At 33.1% G+C, this 26478-nt stretch overlaps 1 protein-coding gene and 1 non-coding gene across 5 annotated transcripts; one reads left to right on the top strand and one right to left on the bottom strand.

The window, feature by feature from the left end:
• Positions 1–2799: 2799 nt before the first annotated feature.
• LOC125859988 (uncharacterized) lies at positions 2800–8234 on the top strand. Of its 4 annotated transcripts, XM_049539850.1 has the most exons (6): positions 2800–2945; positions 4984–5290; positions 5368–5450; positions 6059–6212; positions 7302–7412; positions 7631–8234. In XM_049539850.1, exons 2-6 carry the CDS (start codon positions 5267–5269, stop codon positions 8060–8062), a joined length of 804 nt encoding a protein of 267 aa, XP_049395807.1. In that variant the 5' UTR covers positions 2800–2945; positions 4984–5266; the 3' UTR covers positions 8063–8234. The 4 variants fall into 4 exon arrangements, 3 of the variants coding, with proteins under 3 accessions (XP_049395807.1, XP_049395808.1, XP_049395809.1); XR_007445802.1 differs by lacking the exons at positions 7302–7412; positions 7631–8234 and adding an exon at positions 6354–6463 and having other exon boundaries at positions 4984–5162; positions 6057–6212; XM_049539851.1 differs by lacking the exon at positions 2800–2945 and having other exon boundaries at positions 5106–5162.
• A 5748-nt stretch (positions 8235–13982) lies between these two features.
• Positions 13983–14055, bottom strand: TRNAR-UCU (transfer RNA arginine (anticodon UCU)). Its single transcript has one exon. It is a non-coding gene; the product is annotated as a tRNA-Arg (tRNA).
• Positions 14056–26478: the final 12423 nt, after the last annotated feature.

Genomic DNA, 26478 nt, shown 5'->3' with positions numbered 1-26478 from the left:
GCTAAATAGTTGTGCTCACGATGAATGAATTATGTAGCTAAACAAATGTCGTGCTCACAGTTAAATTGACGACAAATGAGTTATGTAGTTAATTAAACAATTGTACAATTCAAGATGAATGAATTATGTAGCTAAATAGTTAAGTTCACAAGTATTTATGTAGTTATGCACTTATGCTCACAATTAGATGGTGAATGAATTATATATCCAAATTAATAGTTGTGTTCACAATTAGATTAATAATGAATTATGTAGTTGAATAGTTATATTCACAATTAGATTAACGACAAACACATAAATTATGTTGTGCTCATAATTAGATTAACGACGAATGAAAAAATTATGTAGTTAAACCGTTATGCTCACTATGAGAAAACACAAATTAACGATAGATGAATTAATTAGCTAAACAATGAAATTCCTTGCGAATTTTATCTAGGGGATAAATTGTACTATTATCATAAAGTTTTGTCAGCTATGATTAATTTAGTTATAGGTAATTTAAATTTATTATGAGCACACTTGGGCTCGATATATAGAGATGTACACAATGAATAAAAAAGAATATTTTTTTACGATCATTGCTACAGTTTACCATTATTTAAATCAAATGTGTTGAATATTCATCTTTTAATGATTTTTTATTTAGATTTGATTCACGAAATATGATTTAAGTCAAGATGAAAATTTATTTGTCTAGATAAAAAGGAGATTATTATTAGAATATGGCAGAAGATCATTTTCTTTTTATTGTCGTGGATCAATATCAAAGAAAATCAATACAATATGATATTGGAGTTCGAATTTTTATCTTTGATTTTTTTTTTAAAAAAAACAAAAAGGAGTTCAATTTTTTAGCAAATGAAGCTTCATCATGATATGTTAGGATTAAAAAATTTTCTAGAATTTTACGTGAACTATTTATGGAATTCAAATCTTTATCGATTCAATCTCTGGGAATGATTTGTAGAGCTCAAACTTTTACAATTGAAATATGAAGATTTTGCTAGAGTTTGAAATTCAACAATCAAAGATAAATGTTAACCCCAGTTAAAATTTTATGTAGTATCTCAATAGAGGCAAAAAGACTAAGTGATTTTTTTTCCGTCTGTTTTAGTCTTGATGGACAGAGTTACCTGTTGGCTGTTGCTGGTCGGGGTTGACATGCATTCCGTAAAATTAATTGAGGTGCGTGAAAGCTTTCTCAGACACCTCAATCATATATATATATATATTCTTCTGGGTTTTAACTAGGGATATCTTTCAAAATTTTATTTTCATATTAAAAAGTGAAAATATATTAAATTAATTTTAAAACTGTTTAAACTTAATTAACCGTCCAAAAAATAACTATTTGTCAATTTATTGCACAAAATATACCGGGGTTGTTTGGTGTGAGGTACAAGGCATAATAGTCTCGAAATAAAATACAAGATTATTTTATCCTGCATTTGGTTGAAGGTATTAGTTAATTACATGATTATTTATCTCACCACTTATACCATAGTGATAAGATAAATTATTCTATATACATGAAAGAATAATTAATCTCGAAATAATTTATTCCCACCAAACGACCCTTAATAGTATAAAGTGAAAATACTACAATAAATATCTTTTAGAGCAAAAACATTCTTGCTTTAATAGATAATGGGCTATATATTATTGATCTGGATTTCATAGGCCCAAATTAGTTGGATGAACAAAACAAAAGAGGCCCCAAACAAAATAGACTACAAATGAGGCTCATATTTTTAAGAGGAAATTTCACAAATAGCCATTAAAATAAACTTAATTAGGCTTCATATCTATAGTTTGCTAATTACGATTCGTTGTTACATGTTAGAGGGAGGAGAGAGACAAGTGAGACTGGGAGAGGGGGGAGAGAGGCGAGTGAGAGAGTGGAGAGAAGCGAATTGTATTTGTATATCTGTTAGATAATTGTATGTATGTAACTGATATACAGTGTATCAATGATTGTATTTGTATATTTGGGGAACGAAATTGAGAGAGGGAGGAGAGAGGCGAGTGAGAGAGGTGTGCAAGAGAGGACAGATAGTGGAGAGAGGCGAATTGTATTTGTATATCTGTCAGATAATTGTATATATATAACTGTTATACATATGTATTAATGATTGTATTTGTATATCTGGCAAACGAGATTTGGGAGAGGGAGGAGAGAGGTGAGCGAGAGAGGACAGAGAGTGGAGAGATGCGAATTGTATTTGTATACCTGTCAGATAATTGTATGTATATATATATATAAAGTCATGACCTTTTTGAGAAGTCACAACCCTTTCGAAAAGTCACAATTTATTGAAAAAGTCACAACTCATCGAAAAATCACAACTTGGTAGTACGAACAAGTGTTTTTTGTGCCTTATCTGAAAAGTCATGACCTTTTCGAGAAGTCACAACTTTTTGGAAAAGTCATGACTCATTGAAAAAGTCACAACTCTTGCAAAAGTCACAACTATTCAAAAAATCACAACCCTTTAAAAAAAGTCACAACTTATCGGAAAAGTCACAACTCATCAAAAGGGTCACAATCTAAGTTATGGATATTATAATAATTTAACATTCAAGTTAGGAGTTCGTGCTTTTAAGGTAATGAATAAATAAATATAGAAATATATATATATATATATATATGTATATATATATATATATGTATATATATATATATATATAGTACGTATATGTATCAAAGAATAAATGATATACAATCATATTAATTTGTATTTATATATATGTATAAGAGATGAAAGAGTTGAGAGAGAGGGGACGAGAGGAGAGATGCACATGTAATATTATAGTTAAAATTAAGGTACAAGGGGTAATTAATGAAAATTATAACTATGTTAGGTAATGAACTAGTAATTTTCTCATTTCTACTAATTAATCACACTTTGCTCTTCTCCATTTTCTTTCGGCGAAACCCTGAGGTAAGTTTTCCTCTGATTACCCTTTTTTTCACAATGAGCATTTAATGGTAAAAAAAATAAAATGAGAAATTGCAAATTGGGTTTCGTAGTTTTGTGTGTACTTCTTGATACAGGTAGGAAAAATCAGTTCTTGATTATTCAAATAGTTGAATTTCAATGGTACCCAGAAGTGTATTTGTTTTTTAGCTAATACAATGAACTTTTAATGGTAGGAAAATGGAAATGTGAATTTGGGTTTTATAGTTTTGTGTTTATTTCTTGATATACGTAGGAAAAATAGTTCTTGATTAATCAAATAGTTGGACTTCACTGGTACCCAGAACCAGAAGTGTATGTGTCTAGCTGAGTTTGTGTAGGTAACCTGTTTGATGAAAGGTCTATTGAGTGGCACAATTCACAAATCACAGTCGTTGGTGGGTCGAACGGAAAATTCCGAGCTCCCTTTTTTGTTTAAAAAATTAAGATGGTTCAAGGACCAGCTTGCGCTAGCTTATGTCGACTAATCGATTGGCACATATATCACATAGTTCTTGGGTAATTCTGACCATAATGGCTTAGGCAGACGGCAGATGGGACGAATTAACCTAGTGCACCTCTTCGACTGATAGGTCTCTCCCTTGTTGGCCTTCTATAGTGTTCACTCTCTTTCTTGCCCCATTCATGCAGTCATTGGGTTACTACTGGTTTCATGACTTATTTTGCACATTCTTCTATTCTTGTTAATGTGGGATCAGTTGTTCTTCCCAAATGTCAACCCACTTTTTCTTTTCTTTTTTAATGAAAACTCTCCTTTGATCGTTGATGTGCAAAAAGATACAATTTTGAGTTTGGCATTCCAAATTTTGTACATGATCATTGAGAAGAGACTAGAACTCTAGAGACTAACGAACTAGGGAAATTATAGACACAATTCATGGCGGATCATACACAAAATGAGATGGTTTAATTTTAATCTGTCTAAAAGAGGGGAGACTCCATTTGTCCACATTGATTAGCCCTCTAATGTTGTTGGGGAGATTAGAGAAGAGGGTGAAGACCTTGATTTCCTCAAGTCTGACTTAGCGAGGCTAATGCATCAGCTGGCTTTTAGCCTCTCCAAAACAATGGACAATGTTAAATTTATGGTCTTCAATCATCTTCTGAATCTGCTGCACCTGGTTGCTGATTTTTCAAGGGGGTTTCCACTCTTTTTTTACACTTTTGGTTAAAAGTAAGGAGTTTGTGGTTATGTTGTGTATGCAACCTGTTTGATGAAATCCCTATGGAAAATGGGTGGGTTTTTTTTCATTGTTGAAGTCTTACAATCAGTCAATACAGTAACTTGGGGTGAGTCATCATGTTCATTACACTTCCAATTTTTTTTTGTATATATAAGTGACAATAGGTAGACAACTTTTAAGCTAGTTTGGGTCCGATTGTGCTTTGTGAAGCTCACAAAGACCATGTTCACCATTAGCACTTGTTTAAAATATGTTTGGGAAACGCACCCAAGGTTGTGGCCTAGTGGTCAATGAAGTGGGTTGAACACCATGAGGAGCCAAGGCAAAAATACTAGGTGATTTCTTCACATCGGCTCTAGTTTTGGTGGACAAAGTTACATGGTACCTCTGACTGGTGGGAGGTAGCAGGATCTCGTGGAATTAGTTGAGGTGCGCACAAGTTGACCTGGAAACTACGGTTATCAAAATAAAAGAATATGTTTGGGAAACTATTGGTGAACTGCACCCGAGGGCGTGGTCTAGCGAATCTCAATAGGAGCAAAAAATGCTAGGTGATTTCTACATGTACTTGTAGATGTACGGATGGAAGGTAGCTCGTATCCAGTGAATTAGTCAAAGTGGGTGAAACTTGCTTGGACAATACAATTAAATATAAAATAAAGCAAAACAAATAAAAAACTACTTGTGAATCATATTTTTCTCCCAATTGTGCACTTAGAGAGTTTTATTGTACTTCTCCTTCTTTCTTAATGTTTTCATAGGGAACATTGACTTGCATTGACAGGTTAAAATAATTACTGTGCTTCTCTGCTTTGTAGACATACTGAGATTGTCTAGCTGCACTTTCGGTGTTGAGGGGGATTTATTTTAGCTATCGAAATGGTGGGCTAGCAACGGCATCTTCAATGCATACTTCGTCAGGCTGGGAAGAGATATCAACAAAACTGAACTGTTCCATTTAATTCATCGTTTCACTCGAAGGCAACTCCAGTACTTGGTAAATCTTAGTATTTCTATGTGGATCATGATAAAACTGATGTTAGAAATGTCTCACGTTGAATGTAAATAGTCAATGCAATGAGTCGATAAGCAAGTCAAATTATGGGATCCGAAGATCTGCCTTTGGTAGCCTTCAAATCCTTTTTCAATTCTGATGTCTCTACATCAACTTATCTGATAGCTGAAAATTATGCATTTTCTAGGTGAGGTGCCTTATTTACCAAGCCTGCGGAATACACTTTCACCTAGCATCTCAAGGCCATTGTACCAATACCTACAACATTTGGTAATGCTTAAAATGTCCTGTACTTTATCTATTGTTCCCATATATGGTGTGCTGAGTTGACATTCTGTAATTGTGTTTTTCTTGTTTCAGTGCGATAAACTTTTTATGAGGTAGAGCTTCATGGTGACAAAAATTTCATTAGTAGGACATCTAATCTATGTTCATAGTTGTTAGGGTGTTAGCCTAAAGCATGTGTCATGCAAGAAACTAACTCCTGTATTGAAACATTTAATACGATCTAAATATGAGTACCTTGATGTACACATAGCTATTACTTATCAAGAAAGCAATACACACATACACTAATAGTTTAAGATATCTATAAGGACTTATTATCACTATATGTTTTTTCTAAATGCTTTTCTTATTTTTACATCATGGTTCCAGTTTAGATATGCTAATGCTTGTGCCTATAATCTTCTAATCAATTGCTTATCATGACTTACACTTGCAAGCTACAAAAGACACTTCTGCTTCTTTTTTCCTTATTTATTTTATAACTGTGGGGATTTTGTTCTTTAGTTATCAAATAGCTCACCTGCAAAACTAGAATTTAATTGATTCAAACAGTTCCATTGTTTCTGAATATTATTTTTCTTTTGATAGAGGTTGTCTAGTTCAAGGACATTAATTGCAGATGATGCAACACCAGTTTCTTCTCCATTAACACCATTGTTAACATCAAGTACTTCCAGTACAGAAGCAGAGAAAGCAATTTCTAAACCTTCAAAAGTTCAAGCAGATTTGAAGGGTATAAAACAGGTATGAGATAGCACAGCCTTCTGGTTTTATGAGAGAAATATCTTCTCTTGTTTCTTTCTAGGTGGAGTTTCTAGTTCTTTCTTCTTCGCCTTATTGATTGCTAAGGAAAGTCGCCCTGAACTCCTAAATGTCTTCTACCAGATTCACTCCTTACAGAGCAGTCATCCATATATCTTTTCTACCAGATTCTGTCTGCCGGACAAGGGACTTGGCCTTATTTACAGGAAATAGTTCTTCACCATTAAGATTGGGCGAGTTGCTTTTCTTTTTTGATAACTTTGGTGCTTGGGACAAATAACATGCACCTCAACTAATCCACCCTTTACCTGTTACCTCCCACCAACATAATTATCGGATAACTTTGCTCACCAAGGCAGATCTGAAGAATTCACCCGTGTGCAGTTTGCACTTTACTGGGATTTGCTTGGTCCTCAGGGTTATCACTCCCATTCTTTGACCACTAGGCCATCCCTCAGGGGCTGAAACATTTATTTTTTATGAACTCTCTCTTTACCATCTTCTCTCAATTTTTCTTAACAATTTTTATTCCCATTATATTGTAATCCTTTGTATCAGCAAATCTCTCTCCTGTAAAAAAGGACTAATTTCAACTTCTATATCAATCAACTGCATTTCAATCTCAAAATAGTTGTGGTTGCCTATATGAATCTTCTATGCTCAAAGAATTGATCATAGTTAATCTATAGATGAATTACTTCTTTGACGACTGTTAACTCACTGCAACCCTCCTTTATTTGAGCTTGGAGCCAGCTTTGCTTTGGGAAGTTTGATTGATTTATCATTTGAAGCAGTTTGTTGGTGCTTTCTACATCTGTAACTTGCCTTTATTTTTACCTTGTATATTTGCATTTCTACCAGTCATGACATCTCCCCTTTACCTGGTTCATAATCTTGTTTGATTTTCAGATAAATTTTCCAAATTTGGAAGTGTGTGTGGTAGTTGTAAAATTCTGCTGTTTGTTGAATTGTGATCACTAACAATCTTCATTGGTGTTACTCCATCAGCAGCAACTGCTAATAATTCTGGACCTGCCATTCTTTTATATTTTAACGTGTTGTCCTTTTCAGAGCCCAAAGAAGGTGAATTTGGTTGCTGCATTAGTTCGTGGCATGCGTGTTGAAGATGCATTGTTACAGTTGCAAGTTACAGTAAAGCGAGCTTCCAAAACTGTCTATCAGGTAAGGCCACTGCAGATATGATATTACAAGTAATTGCTTCTATGACAAATATATTGCCTACGGTTCCGTCAAAACAGGAGGTCGCAATTGTTTCTATGACAGCTTTGTCTATCCACAAGAAAGTACACCAAGCTGTGTCTAACATGAGCACTGAAGTATAAAGAAGCTCATGACTCATAGTTCAAGTGTGTGATATAATGGGAACATTTGTCATGTAGGTTATACACTCAGCTCGGGCAAATGCAGTGCATAACCATGGATTTGATCCGGATCGTCTTCTTGTTGGTAAAATGACAAACAAAAGCTTTACATATTTTCATCTCATTTCTACCCTTTTGGAGTACTTCATCCTTATTATGTTTGGTGCAGCTGAGGCATTTCTTGGAAAGGGACTTTTCAAGAAAAGGCTGTCCTACCATGCTAAAGGAAAGTGTGGACTGATGGTGAGGCCAGAATGTAGATTGACAGTGGTACTTAGGGAGATAACACCGGCGGAGGAGGCCGAGATAGCTAAGTTGAGAGTAAGCAACTTCAAAAAGCTAACCAAACGCGAAAAACGTCTTGTCCCTCATAAGCTCATTGAGACTACTCCAATATGGAACCGCAAGGGCAAAGTTAGAAGTAGTGGCACAGGTGTTGTTGCTGAATGAGCGGTGATATCATTGTAGTTTAATTTTTCGTTAGAAACGTATGCAATCACATAAAGATCAGTGGTTGATGAAAATCCATTGCATCTTGTCACATTTCTTTTTCGTAAGAGTTGTAACTTGAGTTAATCCCTGGCTTCTGTTTTCTTTTTGTAAGGCAACAGGCTCTCCTTTATATATAGCATTGTTGAAGTGTCTCAATTTTTCTCTCGGTTTATTGTTGCCCAGAATTCATTGGCCCGACTAATTTTTGATTCATGTCGGGATGGTAAAGTTGACTCTGTGTGATCTATTGGTCACGAGTTAGAGTTGTGAAACTAGTCCACTAGTCCCTAATGTTTGCATTAGGATATATAGATTGTCTACATCACACCACACCCCTTGAGATGTGGCCCTTCCCCTAACCCTGCGTAAATGCGGGATACTTTGTGCATCGAGCTATCTCAAGCAAATGTGGGATGCTTTGTGCACCAGCTGTCTCAGGCATTGAGCCAGTTTTTTCAAGGAAATATAAAAATAGCAGGAATAACCAACTGAACTAAATAACCAACTCTTATGTTACTTATTAGTTATCAAAAGCCAAAATGCCAAAAAGGATGACGGAGGCAGACGATTTAAATAACGGAAAATCAAATATTTTAAATTGTATCAAAAAAGACTGGAAAGGTAGTTTTTTCATTTCTAATAGTAATAAAAAAACATGTGACCACATTGAAAATGATTTAAGGACATTTACAATGAATCCAGTGGATTATACACATGAGAAGGAATCATCTCGCCAATGAGAAACAACTACTTTTAGGTGCTCATGTCAATAACATATTCAAGGAAACATTTTTTCGTTCTCAATTATGGACCTTCAAATCCATGCACTCAAAAAAGCCACCATTATTGAAACAAGAGCAAATGCAGATGGAAGAGACCAAAAACTATGTATGTTATTGAACAACTGGATTTCAAATTACCAAAAGAGCAATTAAGACATGGTTTGACGAGAGGGTGTTGCTTGGATGGTAAGCACCTCTCACTTCCAACCCGAAGGTTGCGAGTTCGAGTCACCAAGGAAGCAAAAGGGGTGGGAGCTCCTAGGGAAGGGTTAAAAATAAAATAAAATTAAGACATGGTTTTTCAAACATCAAAGATCTCTGTGGATCAACAATAGTAACAACATATCCAATGTAGTCCCTCTGAAAGGTAGATAGATTGTTTCCGATAGACCCTTAAAGGTAAATAGATTGTTGCCTCTTCGTATATGAAGGAAAATGTTTTCCAATTTTTTCATATTTGGTTGGTATAAATATTTTTCAAGTCAACTTATTTTCCTCAAATTTAAGAAAACTGACTTCCCTTAAAAAAGTAAGGAAAACATTTTGCAAAATCATTTTGAACCTCACACCTCAACTTTCCATCCCAACTTAAGTCTCGAGTATCGATTATCAATACTAATCCCAGATCCAACTCCTGATTCTCAATTCGAGACCCAACTCTCGACCTCGATTCGAGACCCAACTCCCAAGTTTTGGGTTGAGTCAGGGTCGAATCTCAAATTAGGTGTTGGGATAGGGCTTCGAGTTGAGTGTCGGGGTTGGATGTCAGGGTTGAATGTCGAAAAAGGTTCTCATTTCGAAAGTTGGATCCTAAGTTGGGGAAAGGTCCTGATTCGAAATCGAGTCTCGATTCGGGTGTCAATCTCAGTTAGGATTTGAAAATCGAAAGTCAAGTGTTGATGTCAAAGTTTGATCAAAGTTCGGGATCGGGGTCAGGTTTCGAGTCGGATCTCGAGTTGGGTCTTGGGTCAAGATCAGAGTCGGGTCTTGTCTTTGTTAGGGGTCGAGATCGGGTCTCAGGTCAGGTCTTTGGTCGGGGTCGGGTCTCGAGTAGGGATCGGGTTGGGGTCTTCGATCAGGGTTGGGTCTCAATTTGGGGTCTAGGCTCGGGATCTCGGGTCGGGGTTAGGGTCAGGTCATGGTTCGGGATCTCGGCTCATGGTCAATGTCGGGGTCGGGTCTCGGGATAGGGTCAGGTTGGGGCGTGGTTTCAGTCTTAGGTTGGGGTCTCGGGTTGGGATATCGGGGTCTAGGGTCAAGGTCGAGTCTTAGTTTGTGTGATATGTGCGTCCAATGATTTTTTGGATGAAGTTTTTGTGAGCGTTTGTGATAACCTATCAAATGACATGGATTAGTTCAGAGAGGAAGACATAGATTTTTTGAGTCGAAACGATGCCCGAAATAGGAAATTGGGGTATTTCCATTTTTTCGTGTGTTAGTCTAAGAATTTTGTGTAATATGTACGTCTAATGGTGTTTTGGCTGAATTTTTTTATGGGCGTTCGGGATGAACTATGAAATGGTGTAGGTTGGTTCATAGAGGCAAACTTAAATTTTTTTGAGTCAAAGTGAGGCCTAGAATAGGAAATGGGGATTTTTCCATTTTTTTTCTGTGTGTTAAATTTTGTTAATATGTTCATCCGGTGATTTTTTGGCTGAATTTTTTTCTACATCCGTGACGACCTATTAAATGGTGTGAGCTGGTTTAGATGGGAATATGTAGATTTTTTCTAATTAAAATGAAACCTATAATAGGATATCGGGATTTTTTGGTTTTTATGTCTGTGCATCCATGGATTTTGTGTGATACGTGCGTCTGGTGATTTTTTGGCAAAAAGTTTTGTGGGCGTCCATGACAACCTATTAAATATCATGGGATGGTTCATAGGAGCAAACATATATTTTTTCGAGTCGAAACAGTGCCCGGAATAGGAAATGAGGATTTTTTTATTATTTCTTGTGTGTTAGTCAATCGATTTTGTTGAATATGTGTGTCTGATGATTTTTTGGCCGAAATATTTTTGGGTGTCCATGACAACCTATTAAATGGTGTGATTTGATTAGGAGGGTGCAAACGTGTGTTTCTCCGAGTCGAAACGAGACCCAAAATAGGAAATGGGAATTTTTTCATATTTTTCGTGTGTGTTAGTCCATGGATTTTGTGTGGTATGTGTGCCCGATTGTTTTCTGGACAAACTTTTTTGTGGGCATCCGTGATGACCTATTAAATGGCATGAGTTGGTTCGGAGGGGTAACCGTAGGTTATTTCGAGTCGAAATAAGCTCTGAACAAGAAATGGGGATATTTCCATTTTCCGTGTGTGTTTGTCAATAGATTTTGTGTGATATGTGTGACTAACAATTTTTTGCCGAATTTTTTGTGGACATCCATGAGGATATATTAAATGGAATGCTATAGTTCAGAGGGACAAACATAGGTTTTTTGTGAGTCGAAACGAGACTTAATACATGAAATATAGATTTTTCCTTTTTTCGAATGTGTTAGTTCATAAATCTTGTGTGATGTGTGCCCAGCGATTTCTTAGCCGAAACTTTTTGTAGGCGTTCGCGATGACTTATACAATGGCATGGGTTTGTTTGGAGGGTTTAATGTGGGGTTTTTTTAGTCGAAACGAGGCCCAAAATAGGAAATGAGTATTATTTTTTTCATTTATTCGTGTGTTAGTTCATAGATTTTGTGTGATATGTGCGACTAGCAGTCTTTTGACTGAAACTTTTTATGGGCATCCGAGATCTATTAATGGCATGGGTTAGATTAGAGGGGTAAATGCAGATTTTCTTGAGTCAAAACGAGGCCCACCCAAAATAGGAAATGAGATTTTTCTATTTTTTTTGTGAGTTAGTCCATGGATTTTGAGTGATATGTGCGCCCGGTGATTTTTTGGCTGAAATCCTTTGTGGGTGTCTGTGACGACATATTAAATGGCGTGATCAGTTGGTTTGAAGGGGCAAACATAAGTATTTTCGTGTTGAAATGAGGCCCAATATAGGAAATGAGATTTTTTTATTTTTTTCGTGTGTGTTAGTCCTTGTATTTTGTGTCATATGTGCACCTAGTGATTTTTTGGCCGAATTTTTTTGTAGGCGTCTGTAACGACCTATTAAATGGCATACTAAAAATCTAAAAATATCATTTTCTTCTATTTAATTTGTAAGTGATCATAAGAGATCATTTCCTTGAACTCTATATATAGTTTGCTTGGGTTTACTACTATGGAGAATGGCATAAATAAAGTTATCTCATCATATATGGACTACTTTATTTCATCATTATAATATAAACGATGGAATAAATAATTCAGGGACTAATTAATATCCCTAATCAATCACATGATAAATAATCCTATGATTTATCTTGAGATTAGTATTTTTCATCCCTCATACAAAATGACCCCATAATGGATGAGCATGAAATACCCTAATCTAAAACTAGGTCATTTTGGATCACTGCTTACTTTGTGCCTGAATTATGGGATACGACACAAGTACTCCCTAAACTATGACCGAAATTTTAGAGACACGCTTAAACTTAAGTAGCGTCCTATTATTTCCCCCAACTCATTTGTTTTTTTTTTTAAATTAATTTTGTCCACCTTTTATGCTGATGTGGCATCTTCAACCACCCAAGTTGATTGTGTTTGTACACACGCGTTTGCCACATGTGTAAATATTTTTTATTTTTAAAATTATTTTTAAACAATATTCTTATTTCTCAATCTTGTATTTAAATTAAGTTAATACACATTTTTTCCTTGTATCTAAATTTTTTTTTACCTTTATTCATTGTTTTTTCACTTTTGTTTTTCTACTGATTTTATTTACTCTTTTTATTTTCTTTATCTTTCCTTTTGATTTCATTTCAAGCCTAATTCCAAAGGTCTTGTATCTAAAATAGGTTAATTTAGAACGGATATCAAAATAAGTGAAGAAAATCAAATAAAACATGAAAAAATTAAAACGTTAAAATTAAAGGACACTTTTTAATTATTTTTTTAAAAAAATATACGTAATTTTTTATAAATAATTAAAAGTGAAAAGATAAAAAATTAATTAAAGAAAAAAAATAAAAAAAATTAAATTGAAAAAGAAATTAAAATAAATATTTTACAAAGAAGAAAAGAAAATAATTAAATACAATATATATAAGCTTTAATATCATTAAAAGCCAACTAATTTTAAAGTTACCCATTAAAAAATAATGTGTCTAGTTTGTTCACTAATCACTTGCGTTCAAGAGAGTACACACTCTTTATGCCATGAGAAATGTCTTTCAGTTCACCCTAAATAATATAATAGACACCTCTCGTGCAATTAATAAAAGGAAAACCATTTAACTTTCTTTTTTTCGCTAACAACAGTACGATACTTTTATGAAATAAAATATTACTCCCTCCATTCGATATTTTAATTGTCATTTTAGTTTAAGTAATTATTATTTTAGAAATTCAAAATGAGAGTTGATTATTATTTTCAACTATTTCCTTAATATTAATAAGAATACTTCACTTTGTATTTATTGTTTTCTTACCCTTTGTTTGGACAGTTATTTCATATTTTTTCATAATGTATCACATTGTATTGAGATTGTGTTGTATTGTACTATATTGTTTTAATGTATATAATATTTTGGACAAATTTGTATTGTTCTATGTCGTTACATAATGTCATGCGTCCATAATTTGTATGATAAACTACAAAAAAACGTCCATAATTTGCATGATAAACTACAAGAAAACTAGGATACGAGGTAAAACTATGAGAATGTTGGATAAAAGATAAAAGAGAATTAATAAATATTAAGTAAAGACAGAATGAGATGAGAATATTAAGGTAACAACACAATCACACCAAATGGATTGTTACACAAAATGGATCTTTTCTTCTTACCTAACGATTGTAACAATAAAAAAAAGATTATATTTAAACAAACAATACAATAAAATAACTAACAATACAACAAAACGTGTAACAACTATTCAAACAAGATGTTAATGAACGTGAAATGAATTAAAACGAGATAAAATGGAATAGAGAGTATTGTCAATTGAAAAAACTAGTTAATAATATTGCTATAACACACGCCCAGTGGGACTCGAACCCACAATCGCTTGATTAGAAGTCAAGCGCCTTATCCATTAGGCCATGGGCGCTATTGTGATGATTACTGGTCATTATTTAATATATAGCATTATTGGTTTTACCATTCCATATTTGCACTTGGATGGACTAATTATATGAATAATGTCAAGTTAATTGACTTAAAATTTCTAATAAAAGTGCTTAAAACAATAAAGTTAATTTTCTATACAGGTATAACAATATCAGGATGATATAATTGTATGATTTATATTTGCAAGGTAGTTTGATTTGGGAAAAAAACATAAATTCTTCTTTGAACTTGTCACGAAAAGTCAGTTACACACTCAAATTATCATAGTGACCTATTACACACCTATACTATTCAATAGTGAATTTTCTTACTCCCTAAAATTGACGCGACGAAAAAATAAAACAAAAATAAAAATAAGCATGACAGTTTGAAATTAAAGTAAAAAAAAAAAAAGTTAGAATCCTCTTTTCTACCCCCACCCCCCACACATCTTCTTCTTCAAACCCCACCCATTGTCCTCTTCTTCTTCATTCTTTATTTTCATCACATTTCTTTATTTTTTATCACAATCTTAAAGCACAATTTTTTTAATTTGCAATTAGGTTAATTCACATAGATTTGTTAGTGAATAATTGTATTTTATCTAGAAAATTTTTGATGGATTGTTTCTATCTTTTTCATTTTTTTTTTTACTTTGTTAAAGAATTTTTGGTTGTTATTCAATTTTTGGGTTTGGTGGTGATGGGTGGTTGGTGACAAGCATTAAAAGAGATAATTGAAGGTGGTGAAGAAGAAAAAATCGATATTGATAATGGTGGTGGTGATATTTGGTGTTGGGTGACAAATAAGAAGAAGAATTGAAGGTGATATAGTGGTGGTGAAGAACAAAATCAACAGTAAAGGTAGGGCTGGATATGATTTTCCGATGAAATGAGAATTGAAAATAGGTGGGATTAGTGATGAAGAAGATATAATTATTAGAGAATTAAAACAATTAATTAGGAATTAATTAAAGTTAAATATAATTAACAAAAGAAAACTTAATTAATAAAGAAAAGAAAACAAAAAATTATAATTTATGACATGACGCTGATGTGGCAGCGAATGTAATACACCACATAATGTGAGAGTAGTATTACACGTCTCAGGATGGTAACTGACTTTTTCGAACAAATTCAGGGAGAATCTATGTCTTTTCCCTTCACAAACAAGTTACATAGATTATAATATTGATATTATAATACATAGATTATATAACAACAAGATTATTCGGCGGATACTTTTCTAATGATAATATGAGAGACACGGTGATTCGAGGTAGAGGCTAACAAAACCTTTGGCTTTCAAAAATTTATTAGTGAATTTTATGATTTTATTTTTTACTTAAAATAATATTAAGAATTATCAAAAAAATTACAAAACCTTTATTTAAAGATAAAGAAAGAAAAATGACCTAGTCTTGAAAAATAAAAATATTTTAAAACTTTGAATTAAAGTAATCAAATTTTCCTATTAGTTAAAAAAGGTTTTACAACAAAATCCTAAGTAATGTATTGCAAACATATGAGTTGAATTCAGGAACAAAGACAAGGCTATTAAAAGCTCGTGTGATAAGACAAGGAAACAAATTATGCCTAATCAATTTGAGCTTATATGGACGACGTATTTTGTCATACATGATAAAAAATTATTAAAAATTCAGCCAAAATTGAGTGGACAACATATGAAAAAGGAGAAATGGTGGTGTGGTCATACAGGGAAAGAAATTCGGGGAACACTAGTTTAAGAGAGACTTGAGGATCAAGAAGATATTGGGTCGAATCTTGTATAATTCAATTTTTTTCTGATGGCAAATGTATTTATTTATATATATATATAATATATTAAAAATCTATAATCCCTTTGGATAAAACAATTAATGGTTCAAATCAAATGTAATGTGATGTCTCAAATCACTAACAACTAACCACTATAAAAGCCTCTTATAATCTTGGAGAACCACATTCCTATCCAAAAGAAGAAGAAAAATGCCCATAACACAGTGCTGGGAGAACCACATATTCCTATCAAACCAAAAAAAAAAACCCAACTAGTTGGTTGGTTTGGTATTGGAAAATAAAAACCCGACTATATTTGGATTGGTTTGGTTTTAACTAAAAAAAATCAACTCTAGATCAAACCAACTCGACATTATATATGTAATTTTAAAATTTTATTTTATACATAAAAATATTTACTTTGATATAATTTTAAAATATTTCTTATACTATTTCATAGTTTTTATCTTTCAATATATTATTTCAAGTTTAAAACTTAGAATTCGGAATGGTCCAATAAAGATTATAGTTCATAGATGTTGATAATTATAATAAAACTTAAATCAAAATCAAATTAATACTAATGCAAAGAGAAAATCAATTCAACACTAAGAATGACAATAATATTGAATATTTGTTCTTTAGTTTTACATTGGTTTAGACAATTAAAATATATAATCTAATTTTAATTTTCCTTAAATATTTAGTAATGTAAATAATACTTAATAAACTTATTTTAGCATGATTTAGTACTTTTAAATTATGATCATTTTCATTATGACTTTGCAATATTTATTTTATATGATGATTTCATTATTATTTTTTATTGAATATTTAGTGTCATCATATTTTGTGTTATTTTCTTAAGAAACACCTTAGATGATTATATTTTGGTTGGACTAAAGAAATATTTGGAGCACAAGTTAATTATATGTTTATATGCAAACTTTACCGAAAAAATCCAAAAATCTGAAAAAAAACTGAGGTTTATTAGTTTGGTTTGATTTATAAATTTAAAAATTCGACAAAATGGTTTGGTTTGGTATTTGAAAAACCCGAACCAACCCAAGGTTGAAAATCCCGAAAAAATCCGAATTTTATTAGTTTGGTTTGGTTTATAAATTTAAATTTTTTACACAAATGGTTTGATTTGATATTTGAAAAACTTGAACCAACCCGATCACGTACATTCCTACTAGAAACCGTATGGATTGGCGATGAAAACTGCATGTTTTGTGAAATATGGAGTAGGAGAGAAGTTTGGAAACGGAGAGTATGGTGAATAATTCGTCTACTTGAAAGACAAAGTGTACCAACACTACATCTATAAGTTTCAGTTCCATATTCACCTCATCATTTCTAACATCATATTTAATTTCAGTCCATTGGATATCATGTTCAAACCCTTTAATTTCATTACTCTTTTATCTTTTTAAAATTCTAATATATTTTATCAAGTTGGCGATGTGGTCCTCAGTTCTGTACTGCTTAATTTTTTTTTGTCGTAATTTAGATTGCAGTCTGATCTGTTGGAATTGAGGCTCCTAATGAAAGTATCATTTGCGAAGTTATGGAATCATACTAATGTGTTGGCAACGGTGACATGTCTATAGGCGTTGTTGCCGGTGTTTGTCATGTAAGGATATTCTCATTTATCTTGGTGTTGTTGAAAAACACGACTCATAGATCCTTAGTTGACTTAAGGTTAATAGAAATTGTAATAAACAATGGCTTTGATATATGTCTTCATATCAAGGCATGTTATGCATTTTTAAGTAAATATTTTTATGGATCCTAATATTTTGAATTTAGATGTAGTTAACCAAGGTTGTCTTTCAATTTTTGCTTTCATAACAAATAAGTAGAACAAGTAGATAATAATGAAATTCTAGGGCGAATCTCAATTGTTCTTGCCTCTCAAAAAGTCTATGTAATCATTGAATATTGAATTACTACTCTATTTATGAAGCACAAATAATATAATCAATGGATAAAAATATCCTTAAACTAAAATGATTTTTTTGATAATATGCTATACGGACTTGGTAGAGTGGTTGCGACGCGTGCGCCTAAATTTAGAAAATCTTCAACTTGCAGCCACAATCAACTTTTTCTTCAATTGATATGTCACGTTCCTGATAACGTGGTCCCTTCACATACATCTGCTTTGCTGCCATAAGTATTGAAAAACACTCCTAAATTAGGTGTGAATTATTAGTTTCATCCTCAAATTATTGACAACTTTAAAAACACTCATCCACTTTACTAACTGAACTTAAATACCCCCGATCTTACAACATGAGTGAAATACACCCCTAAATTCTCTTTTTTTTTTTTAGTTTTTCATTTTCATTTGGTTTTCTTAACAAATTGTGTTTTCACATATGTAATGAGCTTCTCATCATATGTCATTTTAAGTAAGAATATCCAAGTTATAGACTGTTTGAGCAATATTGATATCTATTGTGTTAGCCATATGAGAAGAACCTTCAGTCTTATTTAAGAACGGTAAGAATTTGATTTTGATTTTGATTTTTAGTGTTGAAGCAATCCTCCATTTGATTCACTCGATTATTTTGACTCATTTAATCGACCTATTTTGCAACAGTATAAGTATTATCTTGCATTCTGTGTACTAGACTGACCTCTTAAATAGGTTATTTGACCTTACTATGTGTAATTTTTATAATCTACAATTTGCACATTACAAGTTTTATTATGCAAAAACTAAGATATACTTCACTATCATATATATTTTTATTACTCAAAATATTACGTATTTTATAACTAAATTAAGAGTTTTTTTTACGTATCTTATACTTAGATACATACATTTTTGCTATTAGATACACAAAAATAGGGAGAGAGGCGAGCGAGATTAGGGAGAAAGGGAGCAAGATTGGGGAGGGAAGTGATCGAAATTTGTATGTCTCTCATACATGTGAATCACACTAGATATACACTAGATACAATATATGTATCTGGAGTGATTCACATGTATTTTGGATACCAGATACATGGAAGAGTGGCCGGTAAGATGGGAGAGAGGCTAGCGAGATTCGCTATGTATTCCAGTTACATGCGAATCCACTTGGATACAATGTATCTAGAACAAATTACACCTAAATTTGATCCATGTATCCAAGATACATTTATTTGAACGTATCTGGAAGCATCAAAATCTGATAAAATACGTAATATTGCAAACTAGAGTGTGTCTAAGTAATTAGCTCCTAAACTAGTGAGATTTATGTAAGTTCCCCTTTGTATTATTCCCTCATTCCATTTTAGAATTTTGAGGATATATAACCAACAATCTTATAGAAGTTTTTTTCTGATGCGATCTTTCAGTTTACAAAGTTCACATTGCACATTATATATAGTTCTTCTTAAACCTTTGATTTCCTTCCGTTCTTGAATACATTATTAGTGCAAATAAAGTTCTTTGAACTTGTATAACAATTTTCTTATGGATGTTGAATGTTCTTGATCCATCTATTTTGTGAGACCTTTCATATAATGTTTTCCACACAATCTACTTATTATATGTATACATTATACCATCTTACATACCTTTTGCAACAAAATTTAATATTCAAGAAAGCATTTTCAGTGACAGTGATTATTAAATTCTGCAATTTTTTCTATTTAACATAAGAAACATCAATCATATTCAATTTGTTTCTTCCTAGAAAGGTAATACTCATAGACCTATGTCACATAAATAGTTTTCTACTTCAACCCATTGAAAAGAATATTATCTGAATGTTACTTAAATCAGAGGAATTCAGAAATAATGGGCGATTGTAACATGTTCAATTTAACGTGGGAATTTTGATTTACTTGATCTTCTTCAATTTGCATTTTGACAGTTCAAGCGTGGTCTAGACTCATTTGTCTTAATAATTTGTATCGTACGGCACATCAACTCGAACTGGATCATTAGCAACTGAAATATGTGTTTACTCTTTGGAAGATTAATAAAACATCTAGCAGTTGATTCACAATATTCTGTAAATAAATTATTCTTTGAACTTCTTGCTCACATTGATTTGTTCGAGGATCCACATGAGATAGTGATGATAAATTTCAATCTATCTCTTTTTTCCAACGACTCATGTTCTCCCCCCAAATGTTGGGTATATTGATTCATCAAAATGACAATCATCAAATTTTGCCTTAAATAAATCTCCCCAATCATAGGCTCCTAATATTTTATGATTAAAGAAGATTCATACCCAACATATATCCTCAACCTTCTTAGAGGTCCATCTTTGTGCGTTATGGTGGAGAAATCAAAACATATACCTCACATTCAAAATTTCTAAGATGGTAAAATATTTTGTTCTTGACCAAAAACCAATTGTACTAGGAAGAATTCATGATAATTGATCAACCTTATGCGCACAACTTCTACTGCATGCAAAAAATAGCATGCCCCCACATAGACATAGACAACTTTGTTGTCATACAATGGTCTAGCAATTAATTAAAGACGTTTAATTAGTGATTTTGCTAGACCATTATGAATTATGAACACGAGCAAATGGATGTTCAATTGTTATTCCAATAGACATACAATAATCATTAAATGTTTGAGATGTAAACTCACCAACATTTATCTAGACAAATTGTCTTTATTGCATGAAAATTTAGTTATTAATCTTATTATTTGAGCCAACAATCATGCAAAAGTCATGTTGCTAGTTGATAATAAACACATATGTGACCATCTTGTAGAAGCATCTATCAAGATCATATAATATTTTAATGGTTCACATGGAGGATTAATTGATCCACATATATCACCTTGTATACATTCTAGAAACGTAGAGGATTCAATTCTAACATTAACTGTTGATGGTTTGATGATCAATTTTTCTTGCAGCACAAGAGAATTCCTTTGACTGAAGGACATTTGGGCTCTTTAAAGTGTGTTAATGTGAATTTTTAATTATTTTGTGCACCATATTAAAAGTGGGATGACTCAAATGGTCATACCAAATAATAATTAAAATTAGTAAACCTTTTTTTTAGTATGACATGTGATTCAACTGTTCTAATACTTATATAGTACAATCCAGAAGAAAGTGCATGTAATTTTTCATGCCAATTTGCCCCCTGTATTTATTGTAGTAATGTAAAAGTACTCAACATTTTCTTTATTGATAGTCTCAACATGATATACATTTTGGCAAATAACTTTGAAACTTAATAAGTTTCTTTGAGACTTACTACAATATAATGCATTATCAATGTCTACATCCTCCCTCCAAGTAGTAACATGGTCGCTCTTTCAGAGCCCTCAATTAATTTTGTACTACCTAGTATTATGTTAACATGTCATTTTCATAATCAAATTAGAAAAATATTTATTTTCTCTGAATATAGTATGAGTTGTAGCACTATAAAAAAAACACATTTGCCCAATGCTCATCTTGAATCCAATTGAAGATGGGAGATTTCTATTAATTTTTATAAAAGTAAAAATACATCAAAACAAGTACAAAATAAAATCAACGACAAAAATCTAAATACTTCAACAAAAAGAAGTACGTGATAATTAAAAATACATTAATAAAAATAGCAACATAATGCATTCCCCATCTAAAAGATCAAACTTCAATTTTGATCTCCAAAGAAGTCATCAACTTTCATGACTAATATCACTAAGGCCATAAAAAAACATTATCCTTAAATTTGATTCACTTCAACATTCTTATCATATTTTTGAGATGTTCTCACCCAACCATCATATTTAAGAGTCAAATGTGATTCTGCTCAAGCATTGGAAGAAGAGGCACCATCTTTATTTCATTTTCTTTTGAAGGAATTTTGGTACAGACTGACAAAATGTTTAGGTGTCTAACATTCACTCTTTAAGTGCTCTTTCATGCCATAACGATGCCAATTATTTTTGAGGGCATGTCGATCTCCCTTTTATTATGACCATCACCTCGACGATTGTCGTATCATCTATTGTCTTTGCCATGTCCCACACATTATTATAGCTTCAATGATTATCTCTTTTCACTTTAGATTGATCATGTGCTTCTACCACATTTGCTTTCGATAAAGGAGCAACTCCAGTGGGACCAACTTCATGTTTTTTTTAAAATTAAATGTGCATTATGTTGCTCAGCCACCAGAAAACATGAGATCAGTTCAAAGTATTTTCGAAAATCTTTTTTGCGATATTGATACTGTAATATCACAATTGAGGCATGAAAGTAAGTGTCTTTTCCAACATGTCTTCATCTTTTATAGTCTCCCTACATAATTTTAGTTGGGAGGTTATCCTAAATACAACAGAGTTATATTCAATTACGGTCTTAAAATCTTAAAATTGTAAGTGCATTCACTCATAATGAGTTATTGGCAATACTATAGCCTTTAGATGGTCATACCTCCCCTTCAAATCAGTTCACAATTCAAGTGATTTTTTTACTATTAGATATTCAATCTTCAGTCCTTTATCAAGATGCTGGAGAAGGAAAATCATAGTTTTCGCCTTGTTTTGGCTTGATGCTTCATTTTCCTGAGTAATGGTGGCATCAAGACCTTTAGCAGCTAAATGAATCTCATCATCGAGTATCCATGAAAGGTAATTTTTGCGAGAGATATCTTTACAAGTAGAAACATTGTGTTGATAACGTATTATAAAGTTAAGCTCAAAACAATATTAGTATAAAGAGAAGAAGACAATAAATATAGATGGGGGAGAGATTGTTTCTTCTATTCAAGTGTCCTACAAATGGTGAATAATATCCTATTTATAGTATTGAGATATTACCCCAAAGATAGCCATGTTAAATGTCCAAACTAGTAGATACATAGTTATCCAAAAAGGTTTATATATATATATACATGAATTCAAGCAATTCATGAATGGATCAAATGAACAATCCACTAATCAATGAATTTATAATAGACAAGCTTACGAGGAAGTGTAGTCGTATACAATATTCATTGTTTTCAATACATATTTCAGGATTCCTCTATGTACTTCACTTTTAACTCAGAATCCTAAATTAGGAATACAAAATCTTCTTCCCCTTTTTGAATTTGCATCATGGTTATTAGAGTTATTCATCTGATGCTGGACCCTCAAATTAAATTGTACACACTTCAAATATCTACCTCTAGGCATGACGCATCGAAGAATGATAAAGTCCCACATCGATAGTTAATGAGATGAATAATTTTCTGATGTGGACTTTGGGACAGGGATGGACCCATATGATACCAAATAGGTGCTTGAGCACCCATTAACCTCGTATCGAACTATATATACTGTCACGCTCCTAGCTTACACTCTGCACGTAACTGACACTCAAAAATCATTGATGGTTCCCAAGCGAACCCTTGGCTTGGCTTGGCTTGGCTCATTACTCAGCGAAAGACTTACTCAAGCAAAATGAAAACTCATGATGCAAAAATAACTTTTAAAAAAACTTAATTCAAACTCAACTCCAATAATCATATGAAAATAATTTAACAAATATTAGTTAAATGCCTCATGGACTCAAAACATTACAACAACAAAGGAAATTATGATAGACTCCTCGACCTTTAAACTATCTATGAGGCCTCTACTATTACATAAGGATCATCAGGACAAGACTCACGACAGCCTAACAACTGAAAGTAAAAATGGAACCCTCATGAAGCAAGGAGATTAACCAAAGCTAACTACAACTGCAAGTGATATCAACTGAGCATCTGTTGATGTCCCTGAATACATGTATCTGGATCATAAAAGATGCAGGCCAAATGATATCAGTACATGGAATGTACGAGCATGTAAAGGGAATTCTAAAGCATAAACATAAGCTTGAGCTGTTAGAAAAGAAACATACTTACCTCTCCTCAAACTCATTCAACTCAACTCAAACTCTACTCAAGGATAGGACACCCAACTCAAGATACTCAAGAATAAAATACTCGACTCAAAGGTAAGAAACTCACCTGAAGATACTCAACTCAAAAGTACTCAACTCAAGATACTCAACTCAAGATACTCAAGGATAAAGCAACATGAAAAGATGCAATATATGAAAAGCTTTTAAAACAGTAGATAATAACTCAATTGTATGTAGAGATACAATAATGACTCAATTGTATGTAAAAATACAATAATAACTCTTATTTGGGAGATTCTCTAACCGACAACCATCACTATGAGCTATATGATGATACAATATCTCGCCCACGCTACCAGAACTGTCCTATACCTTGTCAGAGTATAAGACATCCTCAACTAAGTGGATCCACTAAGATATGTTTTAAAAGCAATAAGAAATCATCTAAAAAGTATGCCCCTTTTTACCTATGTTGGCATACATGGTTTATGAGGACTTAGAGTTGTTTGAACTCGTCTCCATATCGGTGCTCAATACTACTCCCAATAATATAACTCATGCTCATATGTTTAAAAACATTTCATCATCAACTTTGAGATTATTACTCAAAAGGTTCTCTTAAAAGAGATACTGTTCAAAACTCCTCATGAACTCATTTGGAAATTGAAGTTTCCTCTCATTTTAACTGTAAAAACATTTACTCTTGGGAATACTTAGTTCCCATATATTCATTTTGAAAAATGAAACTCAACTCTCCTCATCCTCATTTATTCAAGTCTTAAAACAAATTATAAATAATTTATAAAAGACTTCTCAAAATAGGGTTCATGCCAAATTATGGACGTGAACGACTCAATTCAAGGTTTTCAATAACCATATATAGGACTTTATAATCAGAACTCAACAATTCCAGAACTCAAGGACTCAAAGATATTATTCATCTCAAGAATGCTCGACTTATAGGATTCATGCGAAATTATGGGCATGAACAACTTAACTCAAAGACCTCTATGTATAACATATGGTAATCCATAATTATGAAATGTAGTTTCAAAAAGGATTAGGAACTCAATACTCAAGAACTTAGAACTCGAAGATACTACTCCTCTTAAAGATACTCAATTTATGGGGTTCATGCAGAATTTATGGGCATAAACGACTCGACTCAAGGATATCAATAATTATGTAGGCTCATGAATACACTCTCTTCATTCTCATACTTACTTACTCGAGTCTTGAAACAATTATAAGTAATTATAGAAGACCCCTCGAAAAGACTCAAAGGGACTTTCTCAAACTTTACTCTCAACTCTACCTCGAATATGAATTATGAATTCAAGGATCATAATTATTATATATAAGATTTCTCGATGATTAGATTTAGTTTGGATAGTAAAATCAAGAAGTGATCGATGACATGGTTTAATAGAACTCAAACGGAAAGAAGGGAAGAATAGTAGGGGACCTGGCGACCCTGGTGCAATGAGTGGCGTGGGGTGCCGCCCCTAAACATCAGAACCCCTTCCCTGGCACAATGCAGGCTCTCCATGCCATCCCCCTTGGCACATCTGGAGCGCGCCGTGCCACCCTCTCCCCAGATCATTCCAATGATTTTTTTTCAATTTTCACTACTAAAAGAATGTAAAAAACAATGGCCAAAAGCGACGGACTGCGTCGCTTTTTTGGTCAAAATCGACAGAAAAGCGACGCAGTCACATCTGTCGCTTTTTAGCCCGACGCTTTTCAAAAAGCGACCGACAACGTCGCTTTTTGATTATTTTTTTATTTTTTTTTAACAAAAGCGACGAATTCCATCGCTTTATTTTAATTTTAATTTTTTTTTATTTCTAAAAAGCGGCAGTCCGTCGCTTTTCTGGAAATTTTATTTTTGAAAATCCAAAAAAGCGACGGACAAAAGGACCCTGTCCGTCGGTTTTCTGAAAATTTTGTTTTTGAAAATCCCTGAAAAGTGACGGACAAAACCATGTTGTCCGTCGCTTTTCTGAGATTTAAAAAAAAAACCCAAACAAGCGATGGATAAAATCACGCTGTCCGTCGCTTTTCTGGGATTTAAAAATAAATAAAACCCAAAAAATCGACGAACAAAATCACGCTGTCCGTCGCTTTTCTAGGATTTTTTAAAAATAAAACCCAGAAAAGCGACGGACAAAACCACGCTGTTCGTCGCTTTTCTGGGATTTTTTTAAAATTAAAACCCAGAAAAGCGACGGACGAAACCATGCTGTCCGTTGCTTTTCCTGCAATATTTTTGAAAGCAGAACCAGGTAGTTTCTGCTGCCCACCTGCAAATGCAATTTAATTCAATTCTACACTATTCAGCCCAATCAAACACACACAATTATAAACAAAAATAAAACAACAAACTTAAAATAACATTAAAAAGTATCTAAATCACAAATTAAAGACTTATAAAATCTTTCAAATTTCGTTTTAAAATTACAAAAAGTTCATAAATGTCTAGAGATCTAAACTAGGGAGTGGGTACTACATAATCATCATTATCACTCTCGTCGTCGGTGTCATCGGGAGCCAAAGTAGTAGGTCGGCGAGCGAGGTTCATCACTTGTTCTTTGATTTGCTGAACGGTCTCACTCATGCTTTCTCGTTCAGCTACTCTTCTCCGCTCCGAATCTGCCAGTGCCGCTATAAGCTTAGTTATTTGAGCTGACATAGCAGCAATCTGAACACCGTCAAATGCCTCGGTTTGACGTGATGATCCAATTCCTTCTAAGCTTGACTGGAGTCGTCTTACATCGTTTCAAG

The sequence above is a fragment of the Solanum stenotomum genome, chromosome 3, assembly GCF_019186545.1.
Source record: "Solanum stenotomum isolate F172 chromosome 3, ASM1918654v1, whole genome shotgun sequence".
NCBI classification, from domain to species: Eukaryota; Viridiplantae; Streptophyta; class Magnoliopsida; order Solanales; family Solanaceae; genus Solanum; species Solanum stenotomum.
The sequence above is the reverse complement of the archived record's forward strand: the minus strand, read 5'-3'. Positions and strand labels throughout refer to the sequence as shown.

What these genes read in the sequence shown, in the direction of transcription:
- LOC125859988 (XM_049539850.1), top strand. Translation starts at nt 5,267, where the DNA reads ATGGGATCCGAAGATCTGCCTTTG. An exon ending in GATCCGAAGATCTGCCTTTG is followed by an intron (nt 5,291 to 5,367) that starts GTAGCCTTCAAA and finishes TGCATTTTCTAG; the next exon opens with GTGAGGTGCCTTATTTACCA. An exon ending in CTTCCAAAACTGTCTATCAG is followed by an intron (nt 7,413 to 7,630) that starts GTAAGGCCACTG and finishes TTTGTCATGTAG; the next exon opens with GTTATACACTCAGCTCGGGC.